At 46.5% G+C, this 15167-nt stretch overlaps 1 protein-coding gene across 1 annotated transcript in view; it reads left to right on the top strand.

The window, feature by feature from the left end:
* Positions 1 to 2125: 2125 nt before the first annotated feature.
* CDC34 (cell division cycle 34, ubiquitin conjugating enzyme) overlaps positions 2126 to 15167 on the top strand; it is a 102580-nt gene continuing 89538 nt past the window's right edge. Inside the window, 1 exon segment of the mRNA XM_073586292.1 lies at positions 2126 to 3023. Within this exon segment, the coding sequence (XP_073442393.1) occupies positions 2841 to 3023 (183 nt within the window). The 5' untranslated portion in view covers positions 2126 to 2840.

The following is a 15167-nucleotide window of genomic DNA, read 5'->3' as shown; positions in this document are numbered from 1 at the left end:
CCATGTCCATCCCTTTATGACCACAATGTACCCAACATCTGATGGCTACTTTCAGCAGGATAATGCGCCATGTCATAAAGCTCGAATCATCTCAGATTGGTTTCTTGAACATGACAATGAGTTCACTGTACTCAAATGGCCTCCTCAGTCACCAGATCTCAATCCAATAGAGCATCTTTGGGATGTGGTGGAACGGGAGATTCGTATCAGGGATGTGCAGCCGACAAATCTGCGCCAACTGTGTGATGCCATCATGTCAATATGGTCCAAAATCTCTGAGGAATGCTTCCAGCACCTTGTTGAATCTCTGCCACGAAGAATTGAGGCAGTTCTGAAGGCAAAAGGGGGTCCAACCCGTTACTAGCATGGTGTACCTAATAAAGTGGCCAGTGAGTGTATACCCGACATTGCCATTTCTGTGTGTGGTTCCACTATTACTCCCCAGCAACAGGCCCGCTGTCTTGGGGTCATACTTGATTCCGAGCTTTCCTTTGCCCCCCCACATTCGATCACTGGCTCGCTCTTGTCATCTGCACCTCAAAAACATTTCGAGAATTCGACCTTTTCTTACTTTTGACTCTGCAAAAACTCTTACTGTTTCTCTTATTCATTCTCGTCTCGACTATTGTAACTCTCTTCTAATCGGTCTCCCTCTTACCTAACTCTCCCCTCTCCAATCTGTCTTGAATGCTGCAGCCAGGATCATATTCCTCACCAATCGTTACACCGACGCCTCTACCTTGTGCCAGTCATTACACTGGCCACCCATCCACTCCAGAATTCAGTATAAACTTATTACCCTCACCCACAAAGCCCTCCATAGCTCAGCACCACCTTACATCTCCTCGTTTCAGTATACCACCCTACCTGCGCTCTCCGTTCTGCTGATGACCTGAGGTTAGCATCCTCAATAGTCAGAACCTCCCACTCCCGTCTCCAAGACTTTACACGTGCCGCGCCAATTCTTTGGAATGCACTTCCCAGGTCAATACGATTAGTCCCCAATCCCCACAATTTTAAGCGTGCCTTGAAAACGCATTTATTATCACCTCAACACATTAACCTAATCTATCCCTGTGTGGCACAGCCAAAAGTTTTACCATAACCAGTCTTCCCGCATCATGTTCCCACATGCTTTATGCATCCATTAGCCCTCTGCATCCGTACTGTTACACACTTAACATTATGGCTGGTCCATACAATCAGGGCAACTATTACCACCCACCTTTCGTGTCTACCTCTTTCCTCATAGATTGTAAGCTTACGAGCAGGGCCCTCATTCCTCTTGGTATTTGTTATAATCTATGTGATTATTGTTATGCTGTAATGTCTATTGTCTGTACAAATCCCCTCTAAAATGTAAAGTGCTGCGGAATATGTCGGCGCTATAAAAATAAAATTTATTATTTTGACTAGTTTAAGAGTGGTCCTGGCCTCTTTCACACTTCCATTTTTTTGTCAGTTGCAAGCCGTGAAAAAATGCAAAAGACCCGTTTCAGTTGTGACCCAACGTATGCCACCGGACTGTTGTTTTGACGGATCCGCTGAAGTTGGAAATTTAAAGGAGAGAGAATTTTTTCTGCCACCAGAAAGGGATTTGGGGTTAAATTTCTGGCAAGGAAATTCTTGCGGGCATACTCAGTGTAAAAATGCGGATCTGTGTAGACAAAAAACGTTTCATTGTCCGTCCACTCAAGTCAGTGGACGCCAAAATTTTGGCGGATCCGTCAAAATCCACCGCTAATGAAAGTCAATGTGGGGAAAAAAACGGATCCGCCAAAAAAAAATGGCAGATCCGTTTATTTTGCAAAACGGCGGATTTTGACTGATGGAAAACAAACGGAAATGTGAAACAGGCCTTTGTTGGCAAACAGAAACGGATCCGGTTTTTTACTCTTTGGCGGATTTCAACTGACATCAAACAACTGAAGTGTGAAACAGGCCTAAGGCTACTTTCACACATCAGTTTTTTGCCGTCAGGCATGATCCGGCTTTTTTTAGAAAAAACGGATCCGGCATAAATTTTGGAGAACTGTAGAAACGGATCCGCTTTTTTGCTGGATCCGTCTCTGTTCCTGGAGGCTGGCCAATTGGATCTGAGCATGTGCAGACTTTAAAAAAACGGATCCGGTTGCTGGATCCGTCTTTTTCTGGATCCGGCGCATTCCGGCGCCCATAGACTTTCATTGTAGCAAAAAGCTGGAAGCGCCGGATCCGGCACTTCCGGCTTTTTCGCCGGAGACAAAAAACGTTACAGTAGACGTTTTTTCAAGACGCCGGAATGAGACAAGTTGCCGGATCCGGCAAAAAACGGATGAAACGCAATGCCATCCGGCACGATCCGGCGCTAATGCAAGTCAATGGGGAAAAACCGGATCCGGCATTGCATTTTGCCGGATCCGTTTTTTCCAAAAAAAGCCGGATCGCGCCTGAAGGCAAAAAACTTATGTGTGAAAGAGGCCTTAGTGGCTGTGTGAGGTGACAATGGGCAGGGCCGTCTGCAGCCCGCCTGACAGCCCCTACCAGCCGTCTAGGTGAAGAGGTCGCAGTCCCCTTCTGGCGGCCGGCGCCATTATGCTGCATGGAGCAGACGTCACAGCACTGCTCTGCCCGGCAGCCCCCTCCGTGACATCACAGGGCCGCCTCCTAGTGCTGGGAGTTGTAGTCCGCACCCGGAGAGCTCCCTCAGCCGCTGCCCCATCCTCTCTTCAGCGCCTCGCTCAGTGCCATGTCCTGATAGATTCCCCTCACACCCACCCAATCAGAACGCGCGATCCCAGCGTGCAGTGCGCGGAGGACACCGGAGGCCCCAAGAAGGAAGATCGGGGAGCAAAGTCACTATGGCCTGGCCAACATTGCCGGTGCCCAGCTCCCAGAAGGCGCTGCTGTTGGAGCTGAAGGGGCTGCAGGAGGAGCCAGTGGAGGGGTTCCGGGTCACCCTGGTGGATGAGGCGGATTTGTACAACTGGGAGGTGGCGATATTCGGCCCCCCCAACACCGTCTATGAAGGGGGGTGCTACAAGGTGAGGAAGGGGGAATGGGGCAGGAGCCACAGGGCAGAACTGCGCCAGTTATTGGGGGGCAGAGTCAGGGTGACATACAGGGAACTGACAACCCAGAAAAAGTAAGCGCCATGTGTAGTACAGGGGCCTCCGCTCTATTGTCTGCACCCCACAACAAAGCCTCTGGAACAAGGACCCCATAGCCATGGAAGGGCCTTCATCCAGCATCACAGGGGTCTGTGATTGTAAGGCGGGCTTCTATCCCTGCGGATCCCAAAGATCAGACACCAAATTCCTGATCCCTCTGTCCCTGGCATCAGCAGTCTAGAGACAGTCTGAGGCTTCGCAAACGTTAGGTTGTTGGAATGTCACAATCGTCTCTGTCCATAAAGGACGTGCGTACATCAGCGGGGAACTTGTGCACATGTACACATCCACAGGGGACATGTATACGTGCGTACATCAGCGAGGAACTTGTGCACATGTACACATCCACAGGGGACACGTATACCTGCGTACATCAGCGGGGAACTTGTGCACATGTACACATCCACAGGGGACACGTATACGTGCGTACATCAGCGGGGAACTTGTGCACATGTACACATCCACAGGGGACACGTATACGTGCGTACATCAGCGGGGAAATTGTGCACATGTACACATCCACAGGGGACACTTATACGTGCGTACATCAGCGGGGAACTTGTACACATCCACAGGGGACACGTATACGTGCGTACATCAGCGGGGACTTGTGCATGGGGACACGTATACATGCGTACATCAGCGGGGACTTGTGCACGTGTACACATCCACAGGGGACACATGTACGTGCGTACATCAGCAGGGAACTTGTGCACATGTACACATCCACAGGGGACACATATACGTGCGTACATCAGCGGGGAACTTGTACACATGTACACATCCACAGGGGACACGTATACGTGCGTACATCAGCGGGGAACTTGTGCACATGTACACATCCACAGGGGACACGTATACGTGCGTACATCAGCGGGGAACTTGTGCACATGTACACATCCACAGGGGACACGTATACCTGCGTACATCAGCGGGGAACTTGTGCACATGTACACATCCACAGAGGACACGTATACGTGCGTACATCATCGGGGAACTTGTGCACGTGTACACATCCACAGGGGGACACACATACGTGCGTACATCAGCGGGGAACTTGTGCACGTGTACACATCCACAGGGGACATGTATACGTGCGTACATCAGCGGGAAACTTGTGCACATCCACAGGGGACACGTATACGTGCGTACATCAGCGGGTAACTTGTGCACGTGTACACATCCACAGGGGACACGTATACATGAGTACCTCAGCGAGGAACTTGTGCACGTGTACACATCCACAGGGGACACGTATACATGCGTACTTCAGTGGGGAACTTGTGTACGTGTACACATCCATAGGGGACACGTATACGTGCGTACCTCAGTGGGGAACTTGTGTACGTGTACACATCCACAGGGGACACGTATACGTGCGTACCTCAGTGGGGAACTTGTGTACGTGTACACATCCACAGGGGACACGTATACGTGCGTACCTCAGTGGGGAACTTGTGTACGTGTACACATCCACAGGGGACACGTATACGTGCGTACCTCAGTGGGGAACTTGTGTACGTGTACACATCCACAGGGGACACGTATACGTGCGTACCTCAGTGGGGAACTTGTGCATGTGTACACATCCACAGGGGACACGTATACGTGTGTACACATCCACAGGGGACACGTATATGTGCATACATCAGTGGGGAACTTGTGCACGTGTACACATCCACAGGGCACACGTATACATGCATACATCAGCAATTAACTTGTGCACATCTACAGGGGGACACGTATACATGCATAAATCATCGGGGAACTTGTGCACGTGTACACATCCACAGGGGACATGTATACGTGCGTACGTCAGCGGGGACTTGTGCACGTGGACACGTATACGTGCGTACATCAGTGGGGACTTGTGCAAGTGTACACATCCACAGGGGACACGTATACATGCGTACCTCAGTGGGGAACTTGTGCATGTGTACACATCCACAGGGGACACGTATACGTGCGTACCTTAGTGGGGAACTTGTGCATGTGTACACATCCACAGGGGACACGTATACATGCGTACATCAGCGGGGAACTTGTGCATGTGTAGACATCCACAGGGCACACGTATACATGCATACATCAGCGGTGACTTGTGCACGTGTACACATCCACAGGGGACACGTATACATGCGTACCTCAGTGGGGATCTTGTGCATGTGTACACATCCACAGGGGACACGTATACATACGTACCTCAGTGGGGAACTTGTGCACGTGTACACATCCACGGGGACACGTATACATGCGTACCTCAGTGGGGAACTTGTGCACGTGTACACATCCACAGGGGACACGTATACGAGCGTACATCAGCGGGGAACTTGTGCACGTGTACACATCCACAGGGGGCACGTATACATGCGTATGTTAGTGGGGAACTTGTGCACGTGCACACATCCACAGATGACACGTATACATGCGTACATCAGCGGGGAACTTGTGCACGTGTACACATCCACGGGACACGTATACGTGTGTACATTAGCAGGGAGCTTGTGCAGCTGTACACACCCACAGGGGACACGTATACGTGTGTACACATCCACAGGGGACTTATATACAGTGAGTACGGAAAGTATTCAGACCACTTTAAATGTTTCGCTCTTTATTTCATTGCAGCCATTTGGTAAATTCAAAAAAGTTCATTTTTTTCTCATTAATGTACACTCTGCACCCCATCTTGACTGAAAAAAAACAGAAATGTAAAAATTTTTGCAAACTTTTTAAAAAAGAAAAACTGAAATATATGGTCATAAGTATTCACACCCTTTGCTCAGACACTCATATTTAAGTCACATGCTGTCCATTTCCTTGTGATCCTACTTGAGATGGTTCTGCTCCTTCATTGGAGTCCAGCTGTGTTTAAACTGGCATGACTTGATTTGGAAACACACACACCTGTCTATATAAGACCTCATAATGCATGTCAGACCAAGTGAGATAAATGAGGTCAAAGGAACTGGCCAAGGAGCTCAGAGACAGAATTGTGGCATGGTACAGATCTGGCCAAGGTTCCAAAAAATTTATGCAGTACTCAAGGTTCTTAAGAGCACAGTGGTCTCCATAATCCTTAAATGGAAGACGTTTGGGACCACCAGAAGTCTTCCTAGACCTGACCATTCAGCCATACTGAGCAATCATGGGAGAAGAGCCTTGGTGAGAGAGGTAAAGAGGAACCCCAAGATCACTGTGTGACTGAGCTCCACAGATGCAGTTGGGAGATGGGAGAAAGTTTCACAAAGTCAACTATCACTGCAGCCCTCCACCAGTTGGGCCTTCATGGCAGAGTGGCCCGACGGAAGCCTCTCCGTAGTGCCAGACATATGAAAGCCCGCATAGAGTTTGCTAAAAAACACATGAAGGCCTTCCAGACTGAGAAATAAGATTCTCTGATCTGATGAGACGAAGATAGAACTTTTTGGTGATAATTCTAAGTGATATAGGTGGAGAAAACCAAGCACTGCTCATCACCTGCTCAATACAATCCCAACAGTGAAACATGATGGTGGCAGCATCATGCTATGGGGGTGTTTTTCAGCTGCAGGGACAGGACGACTGGTTGCCATTGAAAGAAACATGAATGCGGAGAAGTACAGAGATATTCTGGATGAAAACCTTTTCCAGAGTGCTCTGGATCTCAGACTTGGCCAAACGTTCACCTTCAAACAAGACAATGAACCTAAGCACACAGCTAAAATAAGAATGGAGTGACTTCAGAACAACTCTGTGACATTCTTGAATGGCCCAGCCATAGCCCTGACCTAAACCCAATTGAGCATCTCTGGAGAGACCAGAAAATAGCTGTTCACCATCCAACCTGACGGAGCTGGAGAGGATCTACAAGGATGAATGGCAGAAGATCCCCAAATCCAGGTGTGAAAAACTTGTTGCATCATTCCCAAGAAGACTCGGCTGTACATGCTCAAAAGGGTGGTTCTACTCAATACTGAGCAAAGGGTCTGAATACTTATGGCCATGTGATATTTCAGATTTTCTTTTTTTATAACTTTGCAAAAATGTTTACATTTCTGTTTTTTTTCAGTCAAGATGGGGTGCAGAGTGTACATTAATGAGACAAAAATGAACTTTTTTGAAGTTACCAAATGGCTGCAATGACAGAGTGAAAAATATAAAGGGGTCTGAATACTTTCCGTACCTACTGTATGTGCATACATCAGTGGGGAACTTGTGCACGTGTACGCATACATCAGTGGACACGTATACTTGCAAAGAACTTGTACACAAATACATCCATAGGGGTCACTTATACGTTCTTAAAGGGCCCGTCACACTAAGGGCTATCGCTAGCAATATCGCTATAACGTCACTGGTTTTGTGACGTAGCAGCGATATTGCTAGCGATATCGCTATGTGTGATACTTACCTTCGACCGGCTCCCCCGCTGGTTATCGCTGATCGCGCGAGAACGGCCTGGGCCGTTTCTCGTCGTCAGCTTCCTGCTGGGCTTCATGCTGTGGCGACGAGCGATGCGTGGACGCGGGCGGGAGGACGTCTTCATCGCCTCGCCTGACAGGTAAGTAGCGACCGCCGACCGCTGCTATGTCGCTGGTGAGATCTGCCTGTTTGGCAGCTCACTAGCGACCACTTAGCGATGCACCAGCTATCCTGACTGGGTCATATCGTGGTCGGGATCGCTGGTGCATCTCTAAGTGTGACAGTACCTTAAGTCCACAAGGGACACCTATATGTGCATACACATCCACAGGGAACACGTATCCATACATACATATGCAGGGGACATGTAAACATACGCGAGTGGGGACTTGTACACGTACTAAATATGTCCACAGAGGACACATAAGTACATACATCCGCATGGGATTTGCACACACACAGACTGCCAAAGGAGACACGTACATACAATCATCAGCAGGGAACTTACACACATACATATACATCCACAGGAGACACGTATACATGCGTCCACTGGGAAAATACATATGTACATGCATGGACTGGGACTTGTACATATGTCCGCAGGAAATACGAAGACGTACATACATCTACGGTGGACACGTATACGTACAAAGTGTCATGATGGACTTGTACAGTTGTGCTCAAAAGTTTACATCCCCCTGGCAAATTTTTGCTTTTCGTCATTTTTTACAGAGAATATGAATGATAACACCAAACCTTTTTCTCCACTCATGGTTAGTAGTTGGATGAAGCCATTTATTGTCAAACTACTGTGTTTTCTCTTTTTAAATCATAATGACAACCAAAAACATCCAAATGACTCTGATCAAAAGTTTACATACCCCATTTTTTAATACAGTGTATTGCCCCCTCTCACATCAGTGGCAGCTTGAAGTCTTTTGTGGTAGTTGTGGATGAGGTTCTTTATTTTCTCAGATGGTAAAGCTGCCCACTCTTCTTATCAAAAAGCCTACAGTTCCTGCAAATTCCTGGGCTGTCTAGCATAAACTGCATGCTTGAGATCTCCGCAGATTGGCTCAATGATATTGAGGTCAGGAGACTGAGAAGGCCACTCCAGAACCTTCACTTTGTTCTGCTGTAGCCAATGACAGGTCGAATTGGCCTTGTGTTTTGAATCATTGTCATGTTGGAACGTCCATGTGCATCCCTTGCGCACCAGTGTTTACTGATAACGTGCTGCATTCATCTTTCCTTCAACTTTGACCAAGTTTCGTGTGTCTTTGTAGTTCACACATCCCCAAAACATCAGCGATTCACCTCCGTGCTTTACAGTAGGAATGGTGTTCCTTTCATCATAGGCCTTGTTGACCTCTCCAACTGCAACGTTTATGGTTGTGGCCCAAAAGTTCAATTTTGTTCTCATCACTCCAAATGATCATGTACCAGAAGTTTTGAGGCTTGTCTCTGCTGTTTTGCGTATTGTAGGCGAGATACTTTGTGCCATTTGTGCAGTAATGGCTTTGGTCTGACAACTCAACCATGCAGCCCATTTTTCTTCAAGTGCCTCATTGTGCATCTTGAAACAGCCACACTGCTAGTTTTCAGGGAGTCCAGTATTTCAGCTGATGTTGTTTGTGCGTTTTTCTTTACATCCCGAATAATTTTCCTGGTAGTTGTGGATGAAATTTTCGTTGGTCTACCTGACCTTGGTTTTGTTTTTACAGAGCCCCTGATTTTCCATTTGTTAATCACAGTTTGAACGCTGCTGACTGGCGTTATGAATTCCTTGCATCTGTGTTTGTATCCCTTTCCTGTTTTATACAGTTCAACTACCTTTTCCCGTAGATCTTTTGACAATTCTTTTGCTTTCCCCATGACTCACAATCCAGACACGTCAGTGGCTGGATGAAAGATGCAAGAGTCTGTCTGGATCTCAGAAACTCCCTCAGCTTTTATGCACACACTGATTACAAGCAGACAGGTCACAGGTGAGAAGTTACCTTTAGTAGCCAGTCAAACCCTTGTGTGTCAACTTCTGTGCATGTTGTCAAGCCAAAATCACCAGAGTATGTAAACTTTTAATCAGGGTCATTTGGATGTTTTCGGTTGTTATTATGATTTTAAAAGTGAAAACACAGTAGTTTCACAATAAATGGCTTCACCCAGCCACTAACCATGAGTGGAGGAAAAGTTTTGGTGTTATCATTTATATTCTCTGTAAAAATGCCAACAAATCAAAAATTCTGCCGGGATATGTAAACTTTTGAGCACAACTGTAGACTTAGATAAATCCGCTGGGGAGTTGTATACGTACATAAATCCAGAAGCAGCATGTACACACATCAACTGGGACTTGTACATGTAAATACTTCCAGAAGGGATATGGACAGTCATCGCCAAAAGTGTTAGCACCCTTGAAATTGTTCCAGGGTATTATGCCCAACATAATCAAGAAGTTTACAACCCATGGCACTGTAGCTAATCTCCCTGGACGTGGATGGCAGAGAAAAATTGATTAAAGGTTGCAACGCAGGATAGTCCGGAGGGTAGATAAGCAGCCCCAATCAAGTTCTAAAGAAATTCAAGCTGTCTTGCAGGCTCGGCGTGCCTCAGTGTCAGAGTGAACTATCTGTTGACTTTTGAATGAAATGAAACACTATGGCAGGAGATACACGAGAACCCCACTGCTGACACAGATAAATAAAGCTAGACTGCAGTTTGCCAAAATGTATAAACTAAAATCCTTGTGGCAATGCGTCTTGTGGAAATATGAGACCATGATAGTTTTTTGGTAAAGCACATCATTGTACGGTTTACCAAAAACAGAATGAGGCCTACAAAGAAAAGAACACAGTATCTACAGTCCAATATGGTGGAGGTTGAAAGATGTTTTGGGGTTGTTTTGATGCCTCTGTCACTGGGTGCACTGACTGTGTGCAAAGCATCATGAACTCTGAAGATTACCAAAGGATATTGGGTCGCAAAATAGTGTCCAGTGTCAGAAAGCTGGGTTTGCGTCCTAGATAATGGGTCTTCCAGCAGGACAATGACCACAATCATACTTCAAGAAGCCCCCAGAAATGGATGAGGACAAAGCGCTGGAGAGTTCTGAAGTGGCTAGCAATGAGTTAGGATTCAATACCCATTGAACACCTGTGGAGAGATCTTGTTGTTGGGAGAAGGCACCCTTCAAATATGATAGCCATGGAGCAGTTTGCAAAGAGTGGTCCAAAATTCCAGTTGACAAGTATACAAAGCTTGTTGATGGTTATTGGAAGCAATAGATTGCAGTTATTTATTCCACAGGATGTGCAAGCAAATATTAAACTGAGGGAGGCAACAATTTTGTCCGGTCCATTTTTTGGGGGTTCTATGTCCCGTTATGTCCAATTTGCCATTTTTCTGTGTTGTTCCAATACATATAAAGGAAATAATCGTGTAATTGCAGTAATTTTATGGGAGAAACACTTAATTTTCTGAAACTATTTCAAGGGTGCCAACACGTTTGACCATGACTGTATATGTGCATCAGTGGGGGACTTGTACTCATTCATACGTCCACAGGGAATGCGTACATGTAAATACATACATGCACAAGTGACGTGTATATAACTGTATATCTGCAGGAAAATGTTACACGTGCATACATCCACAGGGGACTTGTGCACACGCACACATCCACAGGGGATTTGTAGCACACGTACGCCTCCACAGGGGACTTGGCGCACACGTACGCCTCCACTGGGGATTTAGTGCACACGTACGTCTCCACAGGGGATTTAGTGCACAACGCACACCTCCACAGGGGGTCTGCGGAGGGACTTGTATATGTATTGATGTCCTCGGGGATCTTGTATATGTGCATGCGTGGGGAGGGAAATGATCTGCTGCCGATTTTCTCTGCAGTGTGTGGATGAGAACTTGTTAATGCTCATCCACAAAGCTAGCATTATGCAATGCAAATTTTCCACCCCCTGTCCATTATCTGGCCCATGTAGACATTCTTTTTTAGAGTAATTTCACACAGTCATTTTGAAAAAAAAAAAAAACAGCTGCAGATTTTAATGGAAGTGGGAAGTGGATCCAGCAGGAAGTAAAAGTATAGGCCCTTTTTATGATGATCTACTTCTAAATTCCATTCAATAAACATAATTACCATTGGCAGTGCTGTTTTTTCTAATGACTGGGCAGTGATGCCACCCTAAAGCAATTTTGACAGTACACTGCATGATTACATATATTAGCTGCAATAGATTTAGAAATTTTTTCGGGAATCGTTACATGCATTGAACAACAGCCGACTTGTTACCCTCAGTAGGCTGGTTGGTCCTGTTTGATTTTCTTTAGTAGATAACAGCCGATAGTATGCCACGTTCTACAAGCAGATCGTTCTTTCTTCCTTTATTATATTTTTATAGTTTTTCTTTTTTGTAAATGCCTTTGATCTGCCTTCTTTTCTGATTCTTTGCATTTGTCAGAACACTCGTTCTATGTGAGGTTATGGTAGGAGAGCTGTGACCACATGCCACTATTTGAGCATGGTCAGCTTTACGTTGAACTTGGCAATAGCCCTAATTACCTAACTATGGCCAACAGTGGTTTTTTTAGTGTATTAGAATATTTTCCTATTATTGCCAGTGGCCTTTTATGCCACTTAGCAGCTTTACAGTGGTATACCTTAGGAATCCCCCACCCGACATACCGTATTTTTCGGACTATAAGACGCACAGGACCATAAGACGAACCTAGGTTTTAGAGGAGGAAATTAAGAAAAAAGAAGCAAAAAATGTCAATTTTGTACTTAATATTTCCTCTCCTGGTATCAGGGCTGTGGAGTCGGTAAGCCAAACCTGCGACTCCGACTCCACAATTTCCCTTACACCGACTCCACGACTCCGACTCCCACACATATATTGCTTATATTTAAGTGAAAAATTTATTGTAGTACAATGTGAACCTCAGACATTTAATCATTTTTATGATCCAATAATCAAGATATTTAGATAGAACAGAATATATATTGGTGTACTACCCGGTTTTCATTCTTTTTGGTACAGATACGATATGGATAGACAGATATGGATAAATGGATAGAGCAGATTTCTAATCTGCTTTTGCTATTGAAAACATCTATGAGCTCAAAAACCTTTCAGGTGATGCAGTTTTTTAAAAAGATGATCAGCTTTTGCAGCTGAAAAACGTATCCTCAAAAAACACAGGAAAAACGCTGTGTGTGAATGTAGCCTTAGATCAGGAATATAACAGCCATTTATAGGACATTTCATAACTTTCCCAAACTCCTATGAAAAAATATTCAGCACATTATGCATTGAACTACTGTACCCAATTTATTATATATTTTAGGAGTCGGAGTCGGTCCATTTTATACCGACTCCACCAAAATGAGCACCGACTCCACGACTCCGACTCCACAGCCCTGCCTGGTATATATGGTCCCCCTCATCCCCATACTGATACACATGGCCCCCTCATCCCTATGCTGGTATAAATGGATCCCTCATCCCTATCCTGTTATGCATAGCTCCCTCATCTCTATCCTGGTATGCATGGCCCACTTCATGCCTACCTTGGTGTGCATGGCCCCATTTCATCCTAGTATGAATGACACCATCCCTATTCTGGTGTGATTGGCTCCCATCCCGGTCCTGGAATGTATGGCCCCATCCTTATAATTGGCCCCCACCCCTTCCTGGTATGCATGGCCCCATCACAAAACATAAAAAAAACAAAAATTACACTTACCTTCCTGGAGCTCAATCACAGCATCTTGTTCCGATGCCAGCAGCTGCTTTATGCTTGTGAGCAGCGCATGGCAAAGACGTGATGTGCTGCTCACAAGCAGAGCAAAGCTGCCGGTATACTCGCTGCTCTGCATGCCGGGAGAGTGCTTGCAGAGAGCAGTGAGTATTAATTGCTCTTCAGTAGCGCGCAGCGTCAGCCGCCGGCTTCTGCTGCTGCCGGCAGTCACGTGTGACGCTACTTAAGAGAAATGAATATTCAACTCTCTGGGTGTGGAGAGATGAATATTCATTTCTCTTAAGTAGCATCACACATGATCGCCGGCAGCAGCAGTAAGCTGGCCGCTGACACTGCGCCCTACTGAAGAACAATGAATACTCGCTGCTCTCTGCGTGCACAATCACAGCGTGCAGAGCAGTGAGTATTCTGGCAAATATGCTCTGCTTGAGAGCAGCGCATGATGTCCCTGCTATGCGCTGCTTACAAGCATAAAACACCTGCTGGCAACGGAGCAGGACGCTTCAATGGAGCGCCAGGAAGTGTAATGTTTTTTTTTTGTGTGTTTTCTGATGGGGCCAATCATAAGGATGGAGCATGCATACCAGGAACAGGGTTGGGGGCCAATCATACCAAGACACTATTAAAGAGAAATTAATATTTATTGCCATCCACGCCCATGTGTGTGGAATGCAGTGTATATTCATTTCTCTTTAGCAGTTGGCACAGGAGTCAGCCACGGCCGCCGGCTCCAGCCTCCTGTTACCTGCTCCGCCGATGCCACTCCCCCGCCTCCCCACCACAGCCAGAATCGGTACGTCCAGGCTATATGACGCACCCTCCATTTTCCTCCACATTTTTGGAGGAAAAAAGTGCGTCTTATAGTCCGAAAAATACGGTGTACAGTACTGTGCAAAATTTATACGGCCTGTTTCACACTTCCGTTTGTGACCATCAGTCAAGATCCGCCGATTTGCAAAAAAAACGGAACCGTCATTTTACTTGGCGGCTCCGTTTTTTTCCTCATAGACTTGCATTATCGGCGGGTCTTGACGGATGGTCGTCCGTTCGATCTGCTTTTGTATGGATCCTCCAAGATTTTGGCGTCCGCTCAGCGGCACGGACGGAGCATGTAACGTTATTTTGTTATCCGGATCCCCCATTTACTAAATTAACCCGCATTTCTATCTGGCTGCTGGATAAAATTATTTCTCTCTCCTCCACGACATACCCCTCCACATCGCCGCTGCTGAACTCTATCCTCCACGACATACTCCTCCACATCGCCGCTGCTGTCCCGCGAGATCTCTCTCTCCTCCACGACATACTCCTCCACATCGCCGCTCCTTTACGGCACCTTCTCCACGACCGCGCACCTACTGATGCCGCGACCACCGCTGCTGCTCCCGCTACTTCACCGCTGCTGATCCCGCCGTGCCCACAGCTCCCGCGACACCATGCCCGCTCCCGGACAGCGCTACATCGCCGGTATTTTTTTTTATTTTTCACAGGCGCTGTTCCTTTAATTTTTCAACTTCGGCGGATCCGTACATCCGCCGATCCGATGCCACCTGTTCCTGTCAGTCCGCCTGCGGATCCGTTTTCCGCTATTTTGGTGGATTCGGACTGACAGGAAAAACTGCAGTGTGAAACAGGCCTTAGACAGGTGTGGAAATAATGGTGCAAAGTAAGGGTGATTAAAAAAAATAAGTGTTAAAGGGAATCTGTCACCCCTTTTTTGAGATATCATATTATGATATCATTCAATTGTGTGTCACATAAGGATTCTCTTAGTACTTTTGCTTCCCCCTGACCCCGCACCATTCGTGCATAAATACATCTGAACCAATATAA

This window comes from Dendrobates tinctorius, unplaced genomic scaffold (assembly GCF_039654945.1).
Source record: "Dendrobates tinctorius isolate UK_male_01 unplaced genomic scaffold, ASM3965494v1 ptg000092l, whole genome shotgun sequence".
Classification (NCBI taxonomy): domain Eukaryota; kingdom Metazoa; phylum Chordata; class Amphibia; order Anura; family Dendrobatidae; genus Dendrobates; species Dendrobates tinctorius.
The sequence above is the reverse complement of the archived record's forward strand: the minus strand, read 5'-3'. Positions and strand labels throughout refer to the sequence as shown.